This window comes from Lactuca sativa, chromosome 5 (genome assembly GCF_002870075.4).
Source record: "Lactuca sativa cultivar Salinas chromosome 5, Lsat_Salinas_v11, whole genome shotgun sequence".
In the NCBI taxonomy this organism is placed as follows: domain Eukaryota; kingdom Viridiplantae; phylum Streptophyta; class Magnoliopsida; order Asterales; family Asteraceae; genus Lactuca; species Lactuca sativa.
In genome coordinates, this window is record NC_056627.2 from 198,312,652 (window position 1) to 198,334,289 (window position 21,638).

The 21,638-nt window shown below is 33.5% G+C and overlaps 3 protein-coding genes across 3 annotated transcripts; 1 reads left to right on the forward strand and 2 right to left on the reverse strand.

The window, feature by feature from the left end:
* The first annotated feature begins 7,432 nt into the window (after nucleotides 1-7,432).
* LOC111880560 (uncharacterized) lies at nucleotides 7,433-13,529 on the forward strand. Its single transcript, XM_023876988.3, has 13 exons — nucleotides 7,433-7,786; nucleotides 8,523-8,604; nucleotides 8,801-8,904; nucleotides 9,157-9,283; nucleotides 9,851-9,945; nucleotides 10,185-10,308; nucleotides 10,786-10,965; nucleotides 11,046-11,204; nucleotides 11,347-11,395; nucleotides 11,488-11,552; nucleotides 11,953-11,997; nucleotides 12,514-12,690; nucleotides 12,796-13,529. Exons 1-13 carry the CDS (start codon nucleotides 7,749-7,751, stop codon nucleotides 13,156-13,158), a joined length of 1,608 nt encoding a protein of 535 aa, XP_023732756.1. The 5' UTR covers nucleotides 7,433-7,748; the 3' UTR covers nucleotides 13,159-13,529.
* A 2,201-nt stretch (nucleotides 13,530-15,730) lies between these two features.
* On the reverse strand, nucleotides 15,731-17,209 carry LOC111880561 (E3 ubiquitin-protein ligase CSU1). The gene is made up of 2 exons (XM_023876989.3): nucleotides 16,814-17,209; nucleotides 15,731-16,550 (listed from the first exon to the last, which is right to left on the reverse strand). The coding sequence occupies exons 1-2, from the start codon at nucleotides 17,050-17,052 to the stop codon at nucleotides 15,875-15,877; spliced, it is 915 nt and encodes a 304-aa protein (XP_023732757.1). The 5' UTR covers nucleotides 17,053-17,209; the 3' UTR covers nucleotides 15,731-15,874.
* A 1,371-nt stretch (nucleotides 17,210-18,580) lies between these two features.
* Nucleotides 18,581-21,406, reverse strand: LOC111880574 (uncharacterized). Its single transcript, XM_023877005.2, has 11 exons — nucleotides 20,991-21,406; nucleotides 20,752-20,820; nucleotides 20,567-20,662; nucleotides 20,347-20,477; nucleotides 20,075-20,270; nucleotides 19,824-19,999; nucleotides 19,585-19,714; nucleotides 19,329-19,489; nucleotides 19,186-19,244; nucleotides 18,949-19,039; nucleotides 18,581-18,834 (listed from the first exon to the last, which is right to left on the reverse strand). The coding sequence occupies exons 1-11, from the start codon at nucleotides 21,297-21,299 to the stop codon at nucleotides 18,663-18,665; spliced, it is 1,590 nt and encodes a 529-aa protein (XP_023732773.1). The 5' UTR covers nucleotides 21,300-21,406; the 3' UTR covers nucleotides 18,581-18,662.
* Nucleotides 21,407-21,638: the final 232 nt, after the last annotated feature.

The window sequence follows — 21,638 nt, forward strand, 5'->3', positions numbered from 1 at the left end:
TAATGAGATCTTCAACTCTTATTTAGGTCACGTAGGCTAAAATCGCTCGAACTAAAATTCGAGTTTCGGGTCATGCACTGTTATGTCAAATCTTAAAAAATTCATAACTTCCTCAGACGAAGTCAGAGTTGGGCGTTCTTTTTTTGTATTTTCTCGGTTTAACGTATACTACTAATTTTGTTTAGATCACTAAGGCTAAAAAGTCCTCTATCGTAAATTCACTATTTACGTCTTCCCGGTGTCGTGTCGGTTCTGTCCCGAAACTTCGACGGGTCATAACTTCTTCGTTATAACTCGGATTTCGGCGTTCTTTATATCCCCAGAATCCTTGTTTCGACCACTACAACTTTATGTAAAGATATCGAGCTTATCTCACACTTTAATTTTGACGCTTATTTTTGTTCTTTATTAATTATACCTTTATAATTAAGATAAAAACACATAAATTCACATAATACACATAATACTCAAATATTTCATCTTTATTACTTCAAAAAGAGTTACAATAGTTGACCTAGACTATTACATTATCTACCAATGCTTAGTCCCGAAACACGAACATTACACAAACAGCCCAACAGGCCCAACCGACCTAGTTCCAGGCGCCCCAGCAACCCTTCTTGCCGATCCAACAACATGATTCACTTTATGGGCAGCCCATTGAACATCAATTCAGGCCCAATTCTGTCGAGACCCATCAACAACCAATCAACCCATTTTCAACTCAAGGATCGATCCAACAAAATTCTCAACAACCTATGGATCTCGCATCGGTGTTTCAAGCAATGTCAATTCAACCTCCTCCGGATAATCAATATTACATGGACACAGGAGCTAGCCCGCACTTGAATTTTAATCAAGGTAACATGCTCTCCCTTACACCCTGTACTTCTAAGTCCATAATAGTTGGTAATGGTGCTATTATTCTAGTATCTCATATTGGCCAAACTTTTCTCCCTTATTCTCATAATAAATTCTCTCTTAAAAATATTTTTGTGTCAAATCAAATGATTAAAAATTTAGTTTATGTTTGTTGCTTTACTACTAATATTTGGGTTTCTATTTCTTTTGACCCTTTTGGATTTTCTCTAAAGGATCTTGGATTTGGTGCTCTTCTTCAGCGATGCGATAGTGTTGGTGATTTGTACCCGTGCACTCCTTCTTCTATTTCGTCTACTACAAATGGAGCTCTCATGGCCGTCTTTCTTCCCACTTGGCATCAACGTCTAGGACATCTCGGATCCTCTATTCTCCAATTTTTGAAGTCTCACTGATTTATTTTTACTAGTAGTAATAAAGCTCTACTTTTTCATGCTTGTTAACTTGGAAAACGTTGTCATTTATCATTTTCTTTTTCTAGTTCTAAAACTACTCATGTGTTTAAACTTATTCATTCTGATTATGGACATCTTCTATTACTAGCTTGAGTGGTTTTAAATACTAAATCTTATTTCTTGATGATTTTTCATATTTTTTATGGGTTTTTCCTCTTCGTGCTAAATCTGAGGTTTATTTTGTTGTTTGCAACTTTCGAATGTATGTCAAAAATCAATTAAAAATTGACATCCAATCTTTTTAGTGTGATAATGAGTGTGAGTTCAATAACCATCTTCTCCTTACGTATCTTCAATCTAATGGTGTCGCCATTCGTTTATCATGGCCCTACATATCTCAACAAAATGGAAAAACCGAACTCTCCATTCGCACTATCAACAATATTGTTCGCACATTTCTTTTCCAAGCCTCTCTATCTCCAAAGTTTTGGACTGAAGCGCTTCTTACAACTGTTCATACTGTCAATCTTCTCCCGACTATCACTTTCTCCCTTAAGACACCCTTTGAAGTTTTAGTCAGTTTTTTCCAAAATATGACCACCTTCGTGTCTTTGATTGTCTATGTTACCCTAACATATCTCCTATTTCTTCCCATAAACTCTCACCTAGATCCATAGTTGCGTCTATCTTGGTCCTGCTCCAGATCATAAAGGATATAAATGTCTCGATCTCATTACGCAACGTGTCATCATCTCAATCACGTTATATTCGATGAAGATCACTTCCCTTATAGTGATTTTCATCCCGCCCCTTCGGAGACTAATTACAATCAGTTTACTTCTGATGATGGTCCTTTACCTACTCTCTCCTCTCCTTCGGTTTCCTCTCCCACCGAACAAATGGTTGCTCCTACTCCTCTTTCTCCTTCCCCCACCCCTTCCCCTCTTTCCCTCACCCCTCCTCTTCCCCCAATGGTCATCCCATGACCACCCGCTCTCGGACATGTTCCCTCAAACCGTGTACCATTTTTAACCACTCATCGACCTCATACTTCTCCCCTATTCCTCGATCCACTGCTCATGATATGAGTGATCCGCATTGGAAGCTTGTTATGGATGCAGAAATGTCAGCTCTCACTAACAATCACACATTGTATCTTGTTCCTCATCCTCCCACTACCAACAACATTGGTTGTCGATGGCTCTAACATCATAAATTTGATTCTCAAGGCAACCTCGATCTCTATAAAGGTAGATTAGTCGCTCATGGTTTTTTGCAACAACCTGGTCTGGATTTCGATGACACCTTTAGTCCGATTATCAAACCAGCCACTGTCGGCACCGTTCTAAGCATTGTATTCTTTCGTTATTAGCCCATTCATCAGCTTGATGTCAAAAATGCCTTTCTTCATGGGGTCTTAAATGAAGAGGTGTACATGAAACAACCTCCTGGCTATGTTCATCCTCAATACCCTGATTATGTATGTCGTCTCCGCAAAGCCTTATATGGTCTCAAATAGGTCCTGCGTGCCAGGTATAAGCGATTTGCCGTATATATATCTTCCCTAGGCTTTACTAGCATTCGTTCAGATAGTTCTCTTTTCACATTTCATAGTGACACTGAGACTATCTATCTCCTTCTCTATGTCGATGATATCATCCTCACTGCTTCCAGCACATCTCTTATCACGAGAGTCATTTCTCATCTTTCATCCGAGTTTGCCATGACCGAATTAGGTACTTTATCCTTCTTTCTCGGTATCGCTGCTACTCGTCCATAAACAGTTTGTTTCTTTCTCAAACTGCGTTTGCTAAGGAAATTATATCCCGTGCTTATATGACTTCATACAATCTGTGTAGCACTCCTACGGACACAAAACCGAAGCTTTCTTCATCTGGAAAACCGGTTCTGAACCGAACCTCTATCGTAGTCTTGTTAGGGCTTTACAATATCTGACCTTTACTCATACAGATATTGCCTAGGCAGTTCAACATGTATGTCTCTTCATGCATGTCCTCGTGAACCACACTTCTTAGCTCTTAAGAGAATTATACATTATCTTTAGGGATTTTTTCATCACGTTCTGTTCATAGCAAAGCTTCCAAGGTCTATCTTTTAAGAACTCTTCATAAAAGAACCAAAAAGTGTATCAAAATGGATGAGAGGAGAAATGATGAGCTTAAATCCCACGAAAAGAGGCTAGTGTGTCATAAGGGTCGGTCTAAGGTTGATGGAGGATGAGGATGATCAAATCCTAGGAGTTAATGTGCCTCAAATAGTCCTAAAAACTCAAACAAGCCATTTAGCCCATAGGACTAGGCGCCCCACGCCTTCACTATAACTATTCAGTTTTTCAGATTTTTGCGATTAATTCCTTCAAGCTTTGGTCTTCACTTATACCTTTCCCTGGACTTTAAAACCACCAATCAAAGTATGAGAGAATCATAATCAGAAGTCATGTGTTACAATAAGCTTTCCTATTGTCATTGACATTTAGGGTCAGATTAGGTATACCAACAATAATCGCCTTTTAATCCATGGGCAACTGGCTTCTTCTTCTTGACACTTCCATTCATGATAATGATAATATGAGCATTCAAAGTTAGAGTTGGCCATGTTAGTTTCAAAAGGGAAACCTAAGCATGTCATGCAACTCCTTCATGGATATTTCAAAGTTTGTTCATATCAAAATCAGAGTGAACTGATTATATGCACATGCCAGCTAGTTGATTAACCATTATCAACTTCTAACTTAATGAAATTCCATTTTACTTCAAAATGTTGGAATACAACATATATTTGGTAACTGCTTTGTCTTATAGCTTAAAATGCAGTGGTTTGAGAAACCTCGGGAAAAGCTTTTTATCTAAGGCACACTCTTTCTGTTCATTTATGAGAACTATTACCAAACTACAAATTTAGACATGATTGATCATCTTGTTAGCTTATTCTTTTAGAGATGTATAGCAGTAGATTTTAGTGGATGAAATTTTGGACATCATTAAATTCTATTTCCATTATAGTTTACTTAATTTGTCCTTATTAACAATTACTCAATTTATTTAATGAAGCTAAGACCCATAGTTGGCTTTATGATGTGTCCATAAACACATCACAAAGTTATTTAGGTAAACAATACTCTTTTCTAATTTCAATCACCATGAACTCCTAGATCTATAAGATTCATTGGTTGTTAATGACATGTTAATCTTAGAGTGTGCTCATTTCATTTCTATGATAAGGATGTTGTGGATTATAGAACAAATGGTGAATTAACTATGCAAAAACCACATGATTCTCAACTCAAGTCACACTTGAGATTTGTGAGTCTCACATCATTCACAACCATAATCCTCAAATTGATGTCCCGGTTAACCACATACTCTCCATCAACAGATTATAAGGAAATGTGTGTTTTTCATGGCTAACACATGATTCACATTTTTAATTATATTAACCTGGAAATTTGTTTTATTACTTTAGTTGATATTTAGTTAATACTTTTAACTTTAAACATATATCTCATCAAACCCTTTCGGTAACCCTACTCTCAAAATGCAAAGAGACGGTGGGGACGGTAAACTATGAGCTTTTAAAATTGAAAATGAAAATTGATGTCCCGGTTAACCACATACTCACCATCAACAGATTATAAGGAAATGTGTGTTTTTCATGGCTAACACATGATTCACATTTTTAATTATATTAACCTGGAAATTTGTTTTATTACTTCAGTTGATATTTAGTTAATACTTTTAACTTTAAACATATATCTCATCAAACCCTTTCGGTAACCCTACTCTCAAAATGCAAAGAGACGGTGGAGACGGTAAACTATGAGCTTTTAAAAACCGACCTCATCGTGATTCACATAATCCTCCTTAAACCTCTCTTATAGCATTAGAGCGGGCGAGTTTAGTCATGGTTCGACTGATAGTGTTTTAATTAAATATGTGAGGTCACATGTTATAATTATGTCATACATATAATAATCATACTATATAATAAATTTAAATCATTTAAATTTACAAATTATTAAATATTGAAATTAGTTTAATTCTCTATTAAATAATATTTAAAATTCTAGTTAAATATTCAAATTTAAATATAATTTAAATAATACTTAAAATTTTAAATAAAATTAAAATATTCATATCTAAATCTAATTAGAATAATATTAAAATTAAGAGACTTATTTTATGTAAATTTGGCTTAAATCTTCAAATTAATATTCTATTAAATAATATTTAAAATTTGATTTAATTTAAATTTCAAATTCAAATCTTATTTAAATGACATTTTAAATTAACAAGTTTATCAAAATCCAAAGAATTCAACAGCTCCCCGACCAAGCACGTTGCACTCAATAGGGCGCCGCATTTGATGATTTTTTTTTTATTTCATTTTCAATTTTAATAGTGCATATAACTAAAACATATTGACTCTGATACACACTAGTTTGTATTAACGCATTCTATACACACTAGTTTGTGCAATAGAAAGCTAAATACACCTTATTTGTACATGCAACTCAAGGATATAAGTTTTACTAATACAACAATCTACTTTAAATAGGTAAGTTATTAACCTCTTCATCTTCTTGGTTTCTTGATTGAGATCTTGTGACATCCATAATTGCAAAGATGGCAAAGACCCAAACCTAGAATCCCTTTAGTGGAATCACACCCTAATACACCAAACTAGCACAAGGAACTTTAGGAAAGATGATGCTTTATTCAAAAATTCCATAACCCTAGAATTTATGGAGACAAAAGAAAGTGTTAGGGTTTAACCCTTAGCATCCTATTTATAATCTTTAGTTTAATTCAAATCTTCAAGGATAATCATTATTCTTATCTTTTAATCTATAGGATAAAATCGACCATTTACATATTCTGGAAGGTTCTGGAATATTCCAATTTATTAGTAATGAATTAATTGATATTCAACCCATTCAATTGATTAAAACTATTTAACTAATTCTAAAATAATTTCCAATTAATTTATTAATTCATAATAAATTAACAACTTAATTTCTCCTAATTCGTTATTGTTTTAACCAGATCATGAGGACAATCCAAAAAGACCCTATTATTATTAGAATTATTACCAATTAGTTGATGATCTTGAACACTCCATCCAACATATACTCTCCTTTTTCTAATCGTATGGTGGTGGCTTCCTACATGTAACATGTTTACATAAACAATAGCGTCATGTGCTATACCAGGGTTCCCCCCCCCCCCCCCCCCCCCCCCCGATATTGCTCTTTGTCTCCGATGCTTAAGTCAGGGTGAGATTGCATGTTTTTAGTATGAACTGGCGATAAAGGTAAGAGTAATTGCCTTACCTTAGGCCATGCTTTGATTTATTGAACTTTTTGGAAGACCGGTTACATTCTTTTATCTGGTACATCATAGGGCTTTTTGAAGATGTGCTGGCTCCAATAGTTATTGCAATGGTCTTGATGGTCTTCAACTATCTAGGGTGCATGCTTGTTTTTATCTGGTCGAGGACCAGTGTCGTTATTTTATGAATTTATGAAGACACTGACTCAGATACACCATTACTAATAAAATTGGGTCTATAAAGATCCGAACTTGACTATGAGACCATCTTGATCGACTCTAACCACTCCTTTTACATCTACATGTATATCTATATGTCACTGGAATTGACATAAAACATGTTAAATGTTATCTTCACTATTTTAGTAACTAGTGTTAATTTAGTAAATTGCATATGTAATATTAACATAAACAAATATAATTTAATGTATAGTTGGTCAATTGTTTAACCAAATCAAACATGATATTATTTGCTTTCCTATCATTGAATACCAAACAAAAGGGAAAACATCAATTTTTTTGGTATTTCTATCAATTAGTCTCACAACCAAATGCATCTAAATCACTTACCTAATCATCATCGAAAAAACCATTCAATGTTAATGAAGCAAAAGTTACGAATTGAATCAACTTTTGATGGTTTGATTTCACTTATTATATATATTATATTTAGGAAAAAAAACCTTATTTCTATGTAAGACTAGAAAACATATTGCAATATGTTAATAGTTAAATAGAAAATATTGGTAAAGGGTAATTAATTAAAGTCTTAACTACATTTGGATGAAATGTTACTTGAAAGAAAGAGCATTTTGGGTGGTGACAGCCCACAGGACGACAGGGTGGTGGAGAGAGAATAGACAGACAGACGGGTCTTTGATTTTGGGAAAATCTTGATACACAAAACACGAACTGGGAACCGACCCAACGTTGACACCAATAACAACAGCAAACCAATTCTTCTTCCAATCTATACCAAAATCTCTTGCTTTTCGTCTCGATTAACGGACTTCAATTTTGTCATACCGAATCCCAATATACACTACTCGTTTATGACTGGAACATCCCACACAATAACATCTTAGGATCTGGAAAATAAAGCAAGATCTATTGCTTTTTAATCTCTATGGAACAGCTTATCAACTTCATCATTCGCCCACCTAGGTCATTTCCGTTCTCCCTATCTATAATTCTTTCATATCTGTGTTCTGTAAGATACTTGATGATGTATATATATATGTGATTTTACCCCAAATTCTGATGCGGGTTTTATGGGTTTGTATAAAGTATTTGTCAATTCGATGGGGTTTGTGAACTCTACTTTTTGGGTATTTTTAATTACAATTTTGCTTTAGAGCATGAGTTCAATGTTTTTGTTCAAAATGTTGAAGGGGTTCCGATTTTCTTCAAGTAAAATTATATTAGTATGATAAACCTTTGATATAAGTTGTTGCAGTTATCAGAATTATGAGTTTTTTCTTTTGCTTCAGTTATTCTTTCTAGTTTGGATCAACAGATTAGGGTTTCTTTTAAATGTTAATCAAGTAGATTAATTCATTTGTTAACCATGGTATAAGTTCATAGTTTCTAACTGTGATTGTTGGCTACTAATAACTTCCACCATAGTTTAAGTTGATTCAAAGATCATTGGGCTAATATGTAGATTTAGGTGTTTGGGTTTTACACGTCTACTCATTATTATTATTGTAAATTTTCCTCAAACTATGTGTATGATGTGTATATACTTTTTTTCATCTCTAGATATTGTTTTCAACACAATCCATTGATAGTGCTAATGTGCTATATGATCATATCATGTTAGTAATGCATATGCATGAACTAAAAATTGTGCATAATTAACACACTTAATGACGAATATCTTTTTTTTTTTTGGTTGCAGAGCTGAGTATGAGCCAAGCAATGATTTACTAGATCAAGAATTCATGCTTAAAGGGAAATGGTTTCAAAGAAAAGATTTAGAGGTAAGATCTTTTAGGGTAAATCTTTAATATTCTTTTTTTGTTATGAGCATTAAAATTAGAAGAGAATGTGTCCCAAAAAAAGATGATCCTCTGGTTCAATATACATCAGCTTCTATACACACTATATTAGTTCATTATTATTCATGAATACACATAATTTTGGTCCTATGTATAAAGGGTATTCTTGTCTTTTCAGATAGTAAATAGCCGAGGAGACACTCTTCAGTGTAGTCATTACTTGCCTATTGTGAGTCCTGAAGGAAAGCCTCTGCCATGTGTAATATACTGCCATGGAAACAGGTTAGATATTGCTTTTTTATTTTTTGCCTTTATGGACTTCATACAACATGTCTTAATTCAGTAAGCTATATACCAGTGTTTCTTTCTTTTTAACTTAACTCAGAAAGAACATAATTGAGAAAGTCAGGTTTCCAATTGAGTCCTAACTTTTTACAAATTTGCCCTCCTTAGTTTTTTCTTCCAATTTCCCACATGTTTTCTTTCAAATTTGTCTACTTACAAGAAGTTTACATAAATGTGATGATGTGGCAGTGGATGCAGAGCAGATGCTAGTGAAGCAGCTATAATATTATTGCCATCAAATATTACTGTATTCACTCTTGATTTTTCTGGATCTGGACTTTCTGGAGGAGAACATGTCAGTCTAGGGTGGTATGAAGTAAGTGAATAACTAATCTTAATTTTCTGATAGATTTTTAATAATCCTGATTAAATTCTACATGAATCTATTTAAATCTTCCATCCGATTGTGTTGTTTGAAAACTGAATGCATATGTTGATAGCTGTTAAAATATAAAGAGATATCTGTATGGTTGGAGATATATTGTTTAAAGTATATGTAAATGTAATGGTTCTTTCTTTATTTGTACTTTCATTTTTCTATATTACAACATTGCCCTTTATTTTCTTTTTAAGACAATGCACTTTTATCAATCTACCCAATTATATCATTGTCTTTCACTTTTTTTTTCCTAATTATAGCAGTGAAATTTTCTTTGTATTTCAATGTTTTTAAAGTATAATGCTATAATAGGAAGAAATGGAAGTAAGATATTAGATACTACAATAAACAAATTAACAAAAGCACATTGCTATTTCTTACATTTTTTAATCGTAGAGGAAGTGTAGTCAACTAGTCATTGACATGCCTAGGTTTTAAGATTATTAATTGTTGTGATATTACCTTTTCACCCTTTAAATTGAAATGGATTTTTTTTCTTTCCAGAAAGATGATTTGAAATCCGTGGTAAATTACTTGCGGGCTGATGGAAATGTTTCATTAATTGCCCTTTGGGGTCGATCCATGGGAGCTGTAACAAGGTAATAACTTTTTGAGAGTAAATGACCATTTTACCCTTATAGATATATTTAATAATCACAACATGATTGTAAACTAAACCTTGCATAGTTTAAAACTTATGGACTAGGTATCATTTATATAACCTCATTTAGGTCATAATACATAATACATGTCATTCCTCATGTCTTTTTTCTCTAATAATTGATATTATAGTGATATGTGATGTGAGTTTTATGACTAAATATGTTGATGATGTCAGCCTGATGTATGGAGCAGAGGATCCTTCGATTGCTGGAATGGTTCTTGATAGTCCTTTCTCTGATTTGGTTGATTTAATGATGGAACTTGTTGATACCTACAAAATTCGTCTGCCCAAATTCACTGTATGTTCATCTATTATACATATAAAGTCATAATAGTGATTAATGATTTAGTTCACTAATCAAGATTATGCTATAATATCAATATGTTTCTTTTCTTCTTAGGCATTGTTAAGTATTATCCGGATAAATCATGTTTAAAAGTATTTGAGAAAATGACAACACAAACGAAGGTCCAATTTGTAAAAAGTTATGACTCAATGAGGAAAGGTTCCTTTTCCTGACTTTCTCTATTAAGTCGTTCTTTCTACATTAAGTAAAAAAACACACTCACATATAGTTTTCGGATTAAGTCATGTCTCCATTAAGCCAAAAAGAAACAACACCTTAAGTTTTCTACAAATTGGCCTTCATCTATTTTTTCCTTTCATTTCTTGAAGTATGTTGTCTATTTCTCAAATGTCTTTTAAACATCATTCAACAAAAAAGAAAAGAAAAAGAAGAGGGCTTTAGTCTTGTTATTTGGTTTTGTGTTTGTAGGTTAAATTTGCTATCCAATACATGAGAAGAGCTATTCTTAAAAAGGCAAAGTTTGATATTGTGGAGTTAAATACCATAAAAGTTGCAAAATCTTCTTTTGTTCCTGTTCTTTTTGGTCATGCTGGAGATGATGATTTTATACAACCACATCATTCAGATCGTATTTTTGAAGCTTACATGGTAATTTACTATTTACTAAGTCTAATATTTTTGTACAAAATCTTGATTGTATTTTTTGCTTAATACTTTTATGTTGACAGGGAGACAAGAATATTATAAAATTTGAGGGTGACCATAATTCGCCACGTCCTCAGTTTTATTTTGATTCTATAAATATCTTCTTCCACAATGTCTTGCAACCTCCAGAAGATGATGTTAAAGGAAACTTCTTTGATACACCTCTTGATTACCTTGGCAAGGTATTTTTTAAATATAATTTCCAGATTAAGTGTTTGTTTGGTTAAATGGAATGGAATAGAAAAGGATTGAGTTGTCACAATGTCTTCCATTCCTTCCCCAATTCCATCATAACAATTGTTGTAATAATTTCTCTGCATTCAGGAATTCCATGGAGTTGGATATGAAGATGATTTTCATGTTACACCTCAAGGCATGCCATTTTTAATGTGATTTAAGTTGGTTTGATTTCAAATCATCTGAATGGTTTTGACATGATACTTTTTGTCATATAAACGTTTTCAGCATCAAGTAGCACAGAGGATGCCATTAATCAACTCCGTTCCAAAAGGCCAATGAGTAGGACTGAGGTCAGTATTTGGTTTTATTTTTCTGTCTTTTTGTTTAGTGTCAAATGGATGAAATGAAATCGCATTGATTTGTTTATTATAGAATATTCTACTTTCGTTTCTTCCTATCATAGCCTTGTACATTGAATAAACTACACAGTTATAGCTATAAGCAATTTTCAGTTTTTCACTCCTATAATTGGATAGATTTTTTGAAGTATAATGTCATAATAAGAAAACAATTGGATGGATATTTTGAAGTGCAATTCTTTAACAAGAAAATGATTGAAATTACAATGCTGTAATACACAATAAATGAAAGTAAGATGCTATAATACACAAATAAATGAAAGTACGTTGCTAGTTCTTGCATTTAGCTCTTTTGGCAAAGACTTTTTCTAAAAAAAAAAAAAACTTTCAGGTTCCTTCGGATATGCCATTAACTGATATTCCATGTAGTTCTGAGGTATTTTCCTTTCTTTTTCTCTTTTCTCTCTTTTCCTTTAGTTGAATCATCTTCATTACTCCCTTTATATCAAGAATCAACTCACATGGAATCACTAAAATGAATTGGAATCCAAATAGACGGAATTGGAAATTTGGAATTCAAGTACTCTTGCACATTTCATTATTCTGATGGAATTGGATTCCGTCCATTCGCAACCAAACACACCCTGGATTAGAATCTTGAAATCTGAAAGATTTTGATGGAAATGGAACTGAATTCCGTGCATTGACAACCAAATACTCAAGGGAATGGAATCATGAATCACAATTCCGTCACATTCCACCAGAACCCTTTGGAAAACTCCTTTTTGTGGGGTCAAAACATTATAACTGATTTCCTTGAGAGGATTTCTGGTCTTATTTTGCAATTCTTTTTGCCATTTTTTTAGAATTTATAGAAGAAAATGTTGACCAATCACCAAAGATGAGCGAGTCTTACCTATTCTGTATATTATTATTATTATTGTTGGTTCAGGAAGAAGGAAGTACAACAGAACCTATTCCATCATCATCTTCTAAAATGATTGACTTTGACTTTTCTAATGGTCATACACATACACATGGACCCTCAATACTAGAAGATCATGAGTATGTTGAATACCCACTTCAACACATAGAAGGTCTCCCATGCAATGCCGAGGAAGAAGAAAGGGTAACCTTTTTATTATTTATACCTAAAATACCCCTACTCATCATCATCATTATTATTATTATTATTAGTTGTTTTCCTAAATACATGATGTGATGATTGTTTTAGATGCTGATGGAAGCTGTACTCCTGTCTTTAAAAGATTTAGAGGTGAAACAACCAGAAACAGAATCCACTGATACAAATCCAACAACAACAACAACAAATCATTCTACACCAATAAAAGCGGACCCCACAAGTGTTTCGACAGCTAGCAGCAGTGATTCACAGTCAAGATTCATGTCTCCATGCAACAGCAGCACATCATCATCAAATATGACACCAACAGTAACACCATCAGTGGGCCCCACCTTGGATGCTGACATGGCGGATCGGACGAAAGCCACGGTAACCGTGGAAAGAACTCCGTCTGGTAATATAATGGACGGCTTGTTACGGCGTTGGGATCTTAATTTCTTCAAGAATAGATGATGATGATGATGTGATTTTGGGATCTTTTGGTTATATAGCAAGTGTTTTGTGTTTGATGATTTTATAATTTTTTTTTTGGGTTTTGGTTTTGGAGGTGATTGATTGATTTGATATTAAGATTGTGTGGGGAAAAGGGGGGATGAGAATGGAAATGGAAATGGACATGGGATAGAATTGTGCAGAAAAGAAGTGTAAGGGAGTTTTGTATAATTTGTTGTATATAAAGGTTTAATCCTGGATGTGTTATGTCTTGACATGTATGGACAAAGTTTTTGGGTTTTGTTTCACCCAAAAGAGATGTCTGCAAAACATCATGTGAATCTTGACAAGACAAAAATACAACCAAAATAGTATTCATGTTCTTTTTGCCATTTAGGCATTGTTTAGGGTACCCTTGTTACTCATTATACCAAAGTGAGTTTTGTTAAATCAACATATTTTTATTTGTTGTAACTCTATGTTTATATATATTTTTTCTAATAATTTCAGGCACCATTTTAATAATTGATATCTTATTATTCATTATTTGGTATATCGATAACTTTTCGAACCATGTGTAAGAAGATACTTGCACAAAAAACCAAACCCTACCCCGCTAGCTCAAGATCCTTGAAGATGTATTTTTTCTATATATACATAAGATAATACCGAGACTAATTGGTTTGACTTAAATCAAGAACTAGAAAGACATAACACGTATTTGGTTTGAGAAACTTCAGTGTCCAACTCATTAATCAACCAAAACACAACCAATGCATAATTCAAATCCACTTATGAATGAAATTTTACATGAATTTCATCCATATGTCTGATACATTCAAAATGTAATTTAAGATGGAAATTGTGAATTCTAGTTCATTGTTTTTTCTCTTGGTCATATTGAAGATTATTGGCATAAGATTCGATCGAATTTATGCAACAAGTTATTAGCACATCCTGCAGAGTATGCAGTGAGTTATGGTGATTAGTTTAGCACAATGTGTCACTCGTTGAATTTCTCTAGAATGGGTTCTGCTACATCTCTGAATACCGGTTGATTATGTGAGACACTGCTATTCGCTTTGCTAACAGATATTGTGTTACCGTTCATTATCTGAACAAAGAAGGTTCTACAATGTGGTTCCCACTTTGGTATGACATGAAAGACATACCAAATCATGCATATGTTGTATTTGTTCACGTTCATGGTAACCATTATGTGATAGTTGATTTACAAGAAACGTATCCAATGCCTACTGTTTTGTCATATTTACGTAAGTACATATTAGAACTTTCTGCATGATGGATTCCTCCAACTTAATGTTTATGTTTCACATAATACACATAATGCACCATGCAATTTTAATACTCAAACGGTTAGTATATCTGATGAGTGATGATTAATAAAGACAAACCTTGCTTTATAATAATAATAATAATAATGAATAAATCAAATAATATTAATAAAATAAAATAAATTATTATTATTTATAATATCTTTTGAATAATAATAATAATTTTCTAATACTAATAAACCTTAAAATAAATAAATAAAAAGAATGAATGAATGAAAAAAAAGAAGAGAATTCTAAATCGTAGGAGTTCAAAAAATAATCAAAAAAATATAAGACAATAAAATGAGGATATGTGTTAATTGGACACATGTAGCTTTTAAAAGCATGTTCATTCTTCATTTAAGAAATTAATTGGGCACAATTAAGCTTTTAAAAGCATGTTCATTCTTCATTTAAGAAATCCTTTTAATCTAATCAATGCAAAAGTTTGATGATATTTATTTATGGTGGGTTAATTACTTGTTTATGCAATATTTATTGTTTTTTTTTTAATTTATATAATAATATTGCATACAAAATATTTAATAATGTTTTAAAGTAGAACTAAATCATACAACCAGCTAACTTAAAATCGTTAAAGCTAAATTTCTGAACACAAAGTATTTTAATAAAATATTATTTTCAAATATTTTGAACACTATCGATCATACATCAGCTGCTTAGATTATGTTTGTTACCCCAACTTAATGTGAAATATCTACATCATGTTTAAATGTGATTTGCACCACATTAGACCAGACCTAATCCTTTTTTTTCTCTCGTCCTATCTTTTAATTAATTAAAAAATATTTTTTATTAAAAATATAAAAAAATAAAAAGGATATAACGACAGAATTGGAACACCTACATCATGTTGAAATGTGATTTGCACCACATTAGACCACATCTAATTCCTTTTTCCTCTCTTCCTGCCTCTTAATTAATTTAATAATATTTTTTTTATTAAAAAAATAAAAAAGGATATATGACATAAGAGTGGTGACTGGTGAGCATTTTATAATAGTGTGTTTTAAATATGATGATGATATTGTAATAACACTTTTGGTGTGGTGAATATACCTAGCCTTAGGTAAAAACTAACATCAAATCATACATTTAACTGTTTCAGTTAATTGGTTGCAACATTTGGTCCTATTAAAAAAAACCTTTTTGTATATTTTACATCAACAATTAACATCCATAAACTGGAAAAAAGTCCGATAAATAAGTAATTAACCCTAAACTCTATTTGTTGCCAATTTGATCAACGTCCTCATATATTAGCACCTCATTGAAAAGTCAACGTGTCAAAAAATATACAGCAACAAGCCAACAATACGATCCTTGTACACGAAAAGAAATACAAATGTTATATCAAAATATAGAATTACATAAATCAAAGATCATGTTTTCATAGCGGGTCTCACCAACCCAAGACCCGACCCACTTCCCAAATGCTTAAAATCCTTAGCTTCAAGATTATCCCCATGACCCGCAAACCCGGTCCCACCTTTCTCCAAATAAATCAAATTCCTCTCTTTGCAGCCCTTATTACACACCAAACACACCTTATCAACCGCCATAAACTTCTCTGCACACTTCTTACAAAAAACATGTCCACAAGAACTTAAAGCCACAAGCCCTAAAGTATTAGTCAATGTCACCTTACAACTAGGGCACACATAAGTTTTATCCAAGGGCGAATTCGTCTTTTCCTCATTTGTCTCTTCGGTGAAGCGAATAGAGAAAAGGGATTTCATTTTAAGCTTCTCGTTGCCTTCCGGACAGGTAGTGGCGGTGGAAGGGGCGGTGATTTTGACCGGAGCTTCTGGGGTGGCCGAGGGTAGCCAAAATGCTTTCATGGTTCTGAGGGCTTCTGCTTCATATGATGTCGTTTTCACACTGTTTGCACCATGGAAATTGTTTTGATCGCGGTTCAAGTTTTTATCAGTGTATTGTGGGACCGCACTGTGGTTTTGTTGATCGAAGGCATCGAGTTCTCGCGCTTTTTGTAGGGCTATTTTTTCCGTTTCTTCGTCTTTTTGTTGTTTTTGTTGGGTAGTATGAGCAGCTAGCTTCCTGTTGCAAACATAACAGGTTGTACTTGTTTAGCGTCCAGATGCGCTATAATGAACTATATACATGAATAACCATCGGGTTATGCATTGATGGAGCTTCTCACTCAAATCACAGGTCAGATGTAATGCCTAGTGTATTTTGGATCTCCTAACGACGATTGGAGAGCAATGAGTTCAGGTATAGACTAAGTCAACTACTATTCCAATCCCAATCCTCTAATCCAAGCAAGTATATATAGAATTAAAGAAGATAGGGTATATTACCTTTGGATATCTTTCTTTTGGGACAATAAGCACTCGAGGATGCACTCTTTACAGAAGACGTGGCCTTTTTGACAGCACAAGGGATCGATGAAGGGCTTCAAGCAGAGAGAGCAAGCATCGAAGGGTTTGATGGAGTCTTTACCAAGCCTCTCCTTTTGAGTACCGTAACCTAGCTTCCTCTTCTCGTCATACGTGAAGAACGCTAGATCGTTGTTGTTCTTGGAATGTCTCTGAGGCATGTTTTCAGATCAATTCAGGAGGGATTAAATTTGGATTTGGATTTGGAGCTGAATTTGAATTCGGATTTCAAGAGGAAGGAACTGAGATCGAGTGTCGACTTGGAAACCCTAGAATTTTGACGAGCCCCCTTTGAGATTGTCTTTGTGTAACATATAACTTCCCATCTCCTATTTATATCCCGTAGAGTAGATAACTACCGTCTTGACCGTTGTTTGTAAACATTAACAAAACTAAAGGGCTAATCACAAATATATCAAAAACAGAAACTATATGATATAAAATAATTGAATTTTTGAAGAGACTGAAAATATAATTTAATTCTAAGCTACTTTTAAATCCACCATGTCTGATAGACTTAGGCTAAGTTTGACGCACCACAACTAGCTTATTTTTCGAGCTTTTTTGGGTTGTCGTGTTTGATAAGCCAAAAAACTAGCTTATAAGCTAGCTTTTAAAAAACTATTTGGAGTAGCTTTTTTACAAACTTCTCAAATATACCTTTAATTGATTATAGATTACTTATTTTGGAAAATACCATTTTATGTAATTTTATATCTTTCAGCTAGCTTATCAGCTAGTTTTTACCAAACACTCTTTTTATGCCAAATGTAATATTTATAATTAAATAAGATCATTCATATTTTATAAGAAATGAAGCAGGGGAAACATATTAGTTTACAATTAAATAAGATCATTCGTATTTTATAAGAAATTCTAAAAATTTTATTCTAATAAAAAATATTTTTTTTATGCCAAATGTCATATTTATAATCAAGAGTCACTCATGTATCATTTTCTCATGCATCTGCAATTCCTTTTTCCGCCCAAGTTGAATTGAATGTTATACATCATTTACATCAACAACTTGAAAAGAAGAAATCAGAAGGTACTCACCGAAAATCCTAACTAGATTAGCATCATAAAGTTAATCCATTCCAAATTTATTAGTCAATTTCTCTATTTAGTTGATTTGTTGAAGGCGATCCCGCAGTTTTTAAGCCTAATTGTTTAATATATAAACCAAGAGTCAGTCATGTATCATTTATTTTCTCATGCATCTGCAATTCATTTTTCTGCCCAAGTTGAATTGAATGTTATACACTATTTAGATCAACAACTTGGAAACAAGAAATCAACAGGTGTTCATCGAAAATCCTGGCTAGATTAGCATCATTAAGTTAATCCATTCCAAATTTATTGGTCAATTTTTTCTATTTAGTTGATTTGTTGAAGGTAATCCCACAGTTCTTAAGCTTAATTGTTTAACTAATAAGTATATCATCGGATCTCCTTTCTCTTCTCTAATATTCTATTTGGCATCATGTACGATTCTATTCGGTCTTTCAAGTCCAATGTTTTGCTCAATATTTTGTTTGTTGTTTTTTTATTTTTGTTAGGATTCGACTTATCACATGAAAGAATCAATCCATGTAGGTTTTAAACTCCAATCGATACAAGTTTCCAACATATTTTTGTTTTGTAACAATATTTCTTTGAATTACTTGGTGTTTTTAAAGGGGTTGAGAATTGCTTCAACAATTACATAATATTTTTCTTATAACTTATTACAAGATTGTTGACATACATATGACATCTTTCATGTCTCCACTTAGCCTCGTCTTTGTTTCACTTTCATGTATGATGAGTTAAATATACATGTAAACATAAGAATAACAGCAGTAAAAAATATAATTGGAGAAATCGGTGAATTGTGTTTCCAGTAGTTTACTGAAGTGCACACGCTACTTGTGGAAGCAAATCGATCCCCAGATTTTCGTCCCCTGTCACAAAAACAATACAATTACGTCTGTCTGTCTGTCTATCTGTCTTTATTAACATATTAACAGTAACAGTAACAGTAACAATAACAGTAACAAAGATAATAGAATAGATACCTGACTACGTCTCGAATTGAGTTCCATATAGATGTGCCAAGCTTTTTGCTTGAAGTGAAATCTTGTTTATATTTCCCAAAGGTATCATTTCCTAACAAAAATACAAATATAAGATAATAAGATAATGATTTGTGTTTGCCACCTATCTGTCTGAATATAGATTTATAGTTTCATAACTTTGTAATTAATTTTTATTTTTCAGATCAGACAACTAAAAAACGTATTTTATTTTTATACCGTTAACTGTGTGATGCCGAACTGCTGCCAGCTTTTCAACCAATAGGCGTTCCTCGTTGCTGACATGGCAAGGTAATGAATGACATGAGATTGATTACTTAGTTAGTAATTTAAAATTATTGCTGACGTGGCAAGGTAATGACCTGATATATTTAGGGATGTGGACATTCACAATGAAGTGATGACTCCCTCTAACAGAAGGCTTATTAATATCTGGAACTCCCATCTTTGACAGTTTTATGGTTTCCCTTGGTTGAATTCCAGAAGGAACATGAAGATCTTTTACACCATCAACAGTTTCAACCTTAAATTATATCAAAAACTAACTCAGAACCACAAATTCAAAGCAAAATATAATATCAGAATTGTTGACTAATTTTAGATAAGTTTTTATTTTACCTTAATCACAGTACCTAATATTGCCTGTGTATAATCGATATTAATCTCTGAGTAAAGATTAAGACCTTCACGTTTAATTCCATGTTTTTGCTTAACATGAAAGACTAAATACAAATCACCAACTCTATTCCTGCATTCAAGATCAAGAGTATAACTATCTATCTTGTTATGTATTTTCATATTTTGCCCTTATCTATTATAGTTTATACTTGTTTGCCTATTTATGCTTAGCAGCATACCTTGTTTTGTCAATATTGCCCTCTCCTTGTATTCCCATGGTGTCTTCATCAGTGACACCAGGTGGAATCACCACTTTCACAGTTCTAGTCTTCTGTACATTACCTTCACCTCCACAATACTGACAGTTTTCAGTTATGATCTTCCCATCACCACCACATTTTGAGCAACTAGACACCTGGAATTGAAAACAGGTAAGTGGCTAAAAATCAAATTGAATAAAATGGAGAAAGTTAAGACTTAAGAGGTTTACCTGAGACATAACCCCAAATGGTGTTTCCTGAGTTTGCATTACTGCTCCTCTTCCTCCACATTGGTTACATGATTTTATACAGTTTCTTGATTTAGCTCCTGTTCCACCACAATTATCACATGTCTCAAAGCAAGAAACTTCAATGTCACGTTTTGCTCCAAAGATGGACTCTTCAAAGCTCAAAAAGATATCATGCCTGAACAATAGTGAATTACACAACTCCATTGATTGTAATTTGGCACAAAGAAAACCAAATAGTAACCTTTGATTACCGAATGTTGAGGGAGTTGGTGCCCTTGTTTCTGAAATTGAAGTTATTGTCTCCTGATTCATTCATGCCATTCCCGCCAAAAAACCCATTTGAATCCCCAAAGAAGGTGCCAAACACTTCAAATGGATCCACCTAAAACACAGAATTCCCTTTAAAGGAAGATATACAGTGAAGTGATATTGTTGTTGTTTGTTGTTTTGATGTGACTGATGCAATCTTACCTCCTGGAAACCAGCACCTGATCCATCATAATTCCCTTGTAAACCTGCCTCCCCAAATCGATCATATAATGATCTTTTCTCTTCATCTGATAAGACCTATGTAACACAAACTGGTTTAGCTTATATGAATACGAAATGAGGAAATATAATCCAAAAAAGCTTTTTGGGAGTCGTCTAAGATATACCTCATATGCAGCACTTATTTCTTTGAACTTCTCTTCTGCTCCATCAGCCTTGTTCATATCTGGATGATACTGTTGCAAATGAGGCACATAATGATGTTAGCACAAGATTGAATACCATAGATATAGATGTCTTGTGGTGGAAGTCGTAACTCATGTTAAACTCAACACAAATGTCAATGCAGATTTTGAAAATGTTCTATTATCTTAGTTAGGGAAAAGAAGTGTGAAAGGTAACTGACCTTGCGAGCTAGTGCTCGATAGGAGCTCTTGATCTCCTGCAAGGTAGCATTTTTACGAACTTTAAGAACTTTGTAGTAGTCAGGAGTAGTAGTCTTACTACTTCTACCGGTGGAGGCAGCGGCGTAAATTACTCGACGACGACAAGATGATAATCCAATGGTGTTTCTGAGAAATGGGAATGCGGATTTTGGTGAAAATTTGATGGCAACCGCGGAGGAGGAGGAGGAGGAGGCAGCGGCGATGGTGGCGGTGGGAAAGATAGATAGGCGTAAGCTGCTACAAGCGACGCAAGAGTAGCAACCAACCATGGCCGGCGGGTTTCCCGTACGAAGAAACCGGATATGGGTCAGGGTTTTTCGGGGGAAGGGGGGTTTAGAAGGGAGGCAGAGATGGGGAGCGGGCCGGTGAGGCCGGTCATATTGTCCCGGTCCGGTCTTTTTTATCCTGTTCTAAAATTTTTAGAAAAAAAATATTCTTTTTTACGAGAATAAACAATTTAAAAAAGATTTTTTTAGGGTTTATATTTGATTCATATTAGTTAATCCAAAATTCCAAAAAAAAATATTAATTTCTTTTATAAATAAATAATAACAACTACAATCTTGTGATCCGATCCTCCCTTGACAATATCGAAAAACGAGCCAAAA